Source organism: Brassica oleracea, chromosome C6 (genome assembly GCF_000695525.1).
Source record: "Brassica oleracea var. oleracea cultivar TO1000 chromosome C6, BOL, whole genome shotgun sequence".
NCBI lineage: Eukaryota > Viridiplantae > Streptophyta > Magnoliopsida > Brassicales > Brassicaceae > Brassica > Brassica oleracea.
In genome coordinates this window covers 23,460,370-23,466,369 of record NC_027753.1, presented here as the reverse complement: position 1 = coordinate 23,466,369, position 6,000 = coordinate 23,460,370, and the positions used below count along the sequence as shown (strand labels likewise).

General features: G+C 34.1%; 1 protein-coding gene across 4 annotated transcripts; it reads left to right on the top strand.

The window, feature by feature from the left end:
• The first annotated feature begins 4,190 nt into the window (after window positions 1–4,190).
• On the top strand, window positions 4,191–5,388 carry LOC106297189 (putative pentatricopeptide repeat-containing protein At3g05240). 4 transcript variants are annotated; one of them, XM_013733474.1, is made up of 2 exons: window positions 4,191–4,404; window positions 4,612–5,388. In XM_013733474.1, exons 1-2 carry the CDS (start codon window positions 4,402–4,404, stop codon window positions 5,365–5,367), a joined length of 759 nt encoding a protein of 252 aa, XP_013588928.1. In that variant the 5' UTR covers window positions 4,191–4,401; the 3' UTR covers window positions 5,368–5,388. The 4 variants fall into 4 exon arrangements, with proteins under 4 accessions (XP_013588928.1, XP_013588926.1, XP_013588929.1 ...); XM_013733472.1 differs by having other exon boundaries at window positions 4,191–4,517; XM_013733475.1 differs by having other exon boundaries at window positions 4,191–4,530.
• Window positions 5,389–6,000: the final 612 nt, after the last annotated feature.

Here is a 6,000-nt window from a genome sequence, read left to right as displayed (position 1 = left end):
GTATATACATACATACATATATAATAAACACACAGAATCACGTGGGCCCGCCACTGTCTTTATGACTATCATTTCCAAAACATTTCCAAAATAAGCCATCTTGACAATGATTAACAATATGATTAGTCACATGTAATGTATTGTAACCTACAATTATACTCCTATTACCTTGATATACGAGTGCATGCACGTATTATGTAATAATATATATATATATATATATATATATATATATATGTATATTATGAACTTACATCACATGTAACTCATATGCATGATATTTTGGGTAAAAAATTTGATTTTCAAAAATATAATTTGAATAATCAGATTAAAATTCGGATACTTTCATGTCTTCGGATCAGATATTAAATAAAATTTTGAATATTTTCAGATATTTAAATATTTTTAGGTATTTTTTATATTTTTAGGTATGTTTTTAGGCGGAACAACGACATGATCCGAACTGAATCCAATCGAGAACCGGACGAATCTGAACCGGTAAATTCTAATTATTTTAGTTTCAAACCGATCCGGAACTGATAAGATCTGAACCGAGCTCAAACCGAAAAATTTTAATTATCGTATTAGATCTTAATATCTAAAAACTGAAGGACTGAATCTGAACCTGACAAAACCGATCTGAACCCAACTCGATCTGAATGTCCGAACCTAATCTCCATTGTTGCGCTCTTCTTTACTCAGAGCAATTATGTTTCCAAAATTACTCGATTTTTTTTTGAACTAAAAATTACTCGAGTTTTTAATGAGTTTAATTTATTTGCTCTAGACCAACTCTCTTTTTATTAATAACTAAACTTAATAATATGCAAACTTAATAAGATAGTTGAGAGTTTCTATTAAGGAAAATATCGAATGGGCTATCTATTATACATGTATTATAAACAGACGGAATTAATGTACATAACGGTAACGCCGTCTCTATGTCCGTATAAAACACGTGGGCCCGCCACTGTCTCTTTGCCCGTATAAGCCCTCAGATAATTACTTAATTATTTTTAGGACCTCCTACTTACTATTTTAAAACCATTTGACCTTTCTACTTAACATCCACTTTGGCTGTGAGCTATAACTTAGCTTACACATGGCATCTCCCTGTGCCCAAATAATACAAAATCACATATTTCCAAAAAAGGCCATCTGATAATGATTAACCCCTCCTCATACTACTACATAAAAAATAATTTGACCTTCTTTCCATTAGAGGAGCAACATCTATTAGGTTACATCTAAATAAAAAATAATTTGACCTTCTTTCCATTAGGTTACATGTGATTAATAATATTGAAGTATAATATTATTAATCACATGTAAACTACAATTATAAGCCCTTTCTCAAAAAAAAAAAAAACTACAATTATATTAACGTTGATTCTACACGTGCATGCACGTATTATAATAATGAAAAATCACATGTAACGCATATGCATGATATTTAGGTATAACTACATGTGGCATCTCTCTATAGCATGTAATAATATGTAGACTGAAGTTATATATCGCATGTAAGTTAGCTTACATGTATGACATTATATTAGCGCTGATGTTATAGCTCATATGTAGTACAAGTTTTTGTCTTGAGTCTTTGTTCTTACTTCAGGTTTTAAATGTTAGCATGAATAAAGTTTTTCTTTTCACATTCCTAGCCCTATCTAACCCTCTTCAGGCAAATCATTTAGCTGGTCTCATAAGAAAGAGAAATGGCAAAAGAGACAGAAATAAGGAAACAAAAAATAACTATATGACATCAGTAGCTATACAAATATACATATATATTTCACACTCCTATGTAACTATACAAAATGTTATACGTATATATTTCAGAAAAGAGAGACTCACAAGGCGATCAAGGCTCCTTGGTCCCTATAAAATATTCAGAGAGTAATAACTCCCAGCTGTCACAGTATTTTTGTCTTCTTTTTTTGACTATCTTACTCTCCCATTAGAAACTTTTACCGAACCAATAGTCCAAAAATGAAAAGAAGAGTCCCAAAATTATATTACACACACCAGTGAGACCTCTCATTATATAACAACGTTTAGAGTTATACAATTTCCACGTTTTATTCCATTAGGGCATTCTAAGGTTAACTCTCCTTTCTCTCTCTCTCTCTCTCTCTCTCTCTCTCTCTCTCTCTCTCTCTTTCATCTTGTAAGAAAAGATTGTGGTGTTCATTGTTTGATTATTGTAAGAACTTGTTGCATTTTCCATCATCATCATCTCAATCTACTAAACTTGTTGTTCTTCCAAATTTTTTTTTTTTTAAAGGTTAAAATCAACTTCTCTTGATATGATTTTTTGCTTAATTTTTAAACAGAGAAGAGAAGATGTATTTGCTGAGGTGTTTGACAGGAAAAAATTTAATTAACAAGACAATAACACTGAGCAAGCTTAAGCCAGCAGCCTCATACTCCACACGAGCTAGGAAGCCAGATGGAATAAAGGTTAGTTTCAAAGAAAAAAACCCACTAAAAATGATTGTGTTTCGTTTTTGACCAAAAAAAAAAAATTATTGTGTTTCGTTGATTGTGATCGATTAAAATTATTGTTCCTTGTGTTGTTGATTGTGGTTGAAACACAAAATCAAACGTGTTGGTTATTACATTGGTTTAACCCCTTAGAGTCCGGTTTAGCTTCCGTTAGTTATTTGGTATCTGGTTGTTGAGATTTCCGGTTTAGTCGGTGGTTTAGTGTCTCCGGTTAAGTTATCTTATAATCTATTAAACCTGGAGTACAAAAAGAAAATAAACCTTAGTTTTCCTCAATAATTACGTACCTATGCCACTGTCTTTAAACTCTGTCGTTTTATGTTCAGACCATACCAGTGCTTTTTATCAAATCGTATTTCCCGTTCTCTAGCCCACAACTTTCGGCGGTTTGGTTTGGAATAAAATCAAAAGTTTTGGGCTTATTATACATCATGACCCAAATCACAATGACAACTTATAGTATTCAAAATCAAACAGGGCTTAATGGTTGGTTTATTTACATCATAGCAACAAATCAAATAAACTTAGTGGTTAACAACTAAATGGGCCACTTATTAAGATACATGCAACAAATCAAATAAATCTACTGTTTATATTTAGGCCCATAATCATAATCTTATATTTAAAAACCTGTTTTTTGAACAAAGGGTTTTATATTTAGAAACTGTTCTTTTTTTTTACATTCTTATTATTTTTGAACGTTGTTTTTTAACTTGGTTTCATTATTTTATTTAGGGTTGGACAAAAACCCGGATCCAAAAAACCAAATCTGATCCGAAAAAGTAGTACGAAACCCGAACCAAAATTGATTAAATACCTGAACATGATCAAAATTTTGGTATTTAAAGAACCAAAACTAAATCCGATCCGAACCGAAATATTTTGGGTACCAGAAAATATCCGAAATAGATTTATAAACCTATATATTAATTATTTTTTAGATTATTAGAAAACATCCAAAATATATTTGATACTTTTAAGTTATCCAAAATATTTGAAAATATATACAAATAATCAAATATAAATGTCTAAAATAGTTAAAGTATACTCAAAACACCAAAAATACTTAAAATATTTATTTATTCTCTATCCAAATAATCAAACCAAACAAAATTATATGTTAAGCGTAGGTATTTTGACATATGTTATTCAAATTTATATGTAATATATTATTTTGTTTATAGATTTTGAGTAATTTAAAATACATAATGAATTTTAAAATTTTAAAAATAATTTAAATGGGTTATCCGAACCCAAAACGAACCGAATCCAAACCGAAATTTAGAAATAGCCGATGGAGCTGAAATCTTTGACCCCGAAAACCTAAAATCCGAATAGATCCGAACGAACCCAAATGGGTACCCGAACGCTCACCCATAATTTTATTGGTTTGTCTATATAGTGTATTTGTTTTTAAAATCTCAATACAAAATTTGAATTTTTTATTCGACTTTAAAGCAAAATATTTATAATATAATTTAATAAAACCAACAAGTATACTTAAATCTCTAATAATTTTTTTTACCAAATAAACTATAAAAGCACAATATAAAAAATTACAATCTCATAGTTTATACATTAAGGCTAATAACATTGAAAAGACACACTAATGTCAAACATGAAAATATATGAAACTATAACATAATAAGTATAAAACACATATGATTATGAAAAACAGACAACCGCGCGCCGCGCGGGTGCTAGTTTCACATTGAGGAGAGAGACAAACCTTATTGTCTTCTTCGTCTTCTTCCTGTCTCTCCCAACTACACACCATAAGCCTTGATCATCCTGTCAGATTAGTGCAAAAGAGTATTGTTTATGTTCAGAACGAGGAAGAGGGTTTTTGTTTGAGTCAAGGGAGAGTTGGGATTCAAGACGAACGGTTTTTTGATGGTATGAATTGTTGACGAGTCTCATCTTCAAGATGGACAGCAATGGTTTACCCGTGGATGCTATCAACAGTGGCAAGTTCACTGATGTTGCATCGGTCCAAGTTTGAAGCGGAGGTTGCTGCTATATGTATATGGATGTTACTGTCTGTTCCAAGATTTGACTAGTAGCTAGGAAGCTAGTTCCTGTTTTTCCATGACCTGATTCTTGAAGGTTGAAGCATACCTCGACCGCTACGAAGAGGAAATTCCACATCAGATTTCTGGATGCAACAGTGTCCAAGACATGATTGACGTTATGCCTTTGGTCTCTCTCGTCACCAGTCGCTATGAACTAGCGAGAATCAAGACGGGATGGAAGGACATTGATGTGGAGAATAGACTAAGGAAGTTGGACTCGGTTGGAACTGATTTGATAGAATGGGCAGCAACACATATGAATCCAATGTCTCTCGTGATGATCTTCTTCAACCACGGGATTGTTTCTGTCAACACAATTGCCTCTACCCGCAATGTAAGGAGAGTTCATGCTTTAGCACTCACAACAGGAATGCTTGAAGATGAATGGAATCGATCAAGGTTGATGGGATTATACTTACAGGCATCAACATGTACTCTGGTTGACTGCGAGAGACTATTCCATGGTGCAGAAAAGAAGGGATTGCTTCTCTTCAACCAGATGCTGACTGTCTATTCGAGGCATGATCCTGACAAGGCTAAGAGACTGTTCGATGAGCTGATCGGAACTTGTCCTCCTGATGGTGCTACATACATGGGCCTTTTACATGCATTAAGCGTTGGAGGTGAACCTTGGGAAGCGATTAAGGTCATTCAGCAAATGGAGAGTCGTGGGGTTCAACCTGACCCTCGACACTATGGAGTTGCAGTTGACAGTTTTGCTCACCAGATTTCATCAAGGCAGCTATCGATATTCTCAAATACTTTCCATCTGCAGAGCATGAAGTGACAATCAACAGCATTCTCAGCCTGTTTCTGCAAAAGATGAGTTGGAACTTAAGGAAACCATGAAACAAGCTCAGTTGGATCTTGAGGAAATCATCAAACAAGCTCTGGTTGAGGGGTTGGATCTTGGGAAAGTCATCAAACGAGCTCTGGATCAGGGGTTGGATCTTCAGCGAACCCTCAAATATTTGGTTTTCATGTGTTGTGTGATTGATTCCCTATCCCTTCGGGACAGTTTCTTCCCGTTTCTGATGCTCCTTTCCTCCTCTTTATAGTATTTTTGCCTTTGCTGTTCATAAGTTGCGGGACTTGACATGTAGCCCCTAGGCATTCTGAGTTTAAGGTTCTCATGTTTTATTCACTGCTGCTTCTTTCAGTGGGATGTGAATGGCTTTTATTTTCTTTGCTCGCATCAAGTTATGGACCTTCCTCGATAGCTCTTTAGTCTGCAATGCATTTGGTAAATGATAAGTTATGTTGTGGGACTTGGCATATAGCCATTTCTCAGTTATCCACTAACCTCCGCAGCTGTGTATCTCCTCGGTGCTCTGCTTCTACTCGCCGTCCCAGCTTCTTCTGGTACTTTCTTCCTCTCTAGAACACACTCAGCTTCGATTTGATGAACGAAAATTGATCT

Bases quoted from the DNA above. Each gene is read 5' to 3' on its own strand.
- LOC106297189 (XM_013733472.1), top strand. From the start codon at position 4,446: ATGGTTTACCCGTGGATGCTATCAACAGTGGCAAGTTCACTGATGTTG. The intron at 4,518-4,611 runs GTTGCTGCTATA...ACCTGATTCTTG, and splicing joins GGTCCAAGTTTGAAGCGGAG to AAGGTTGAAGCATACCTCGA.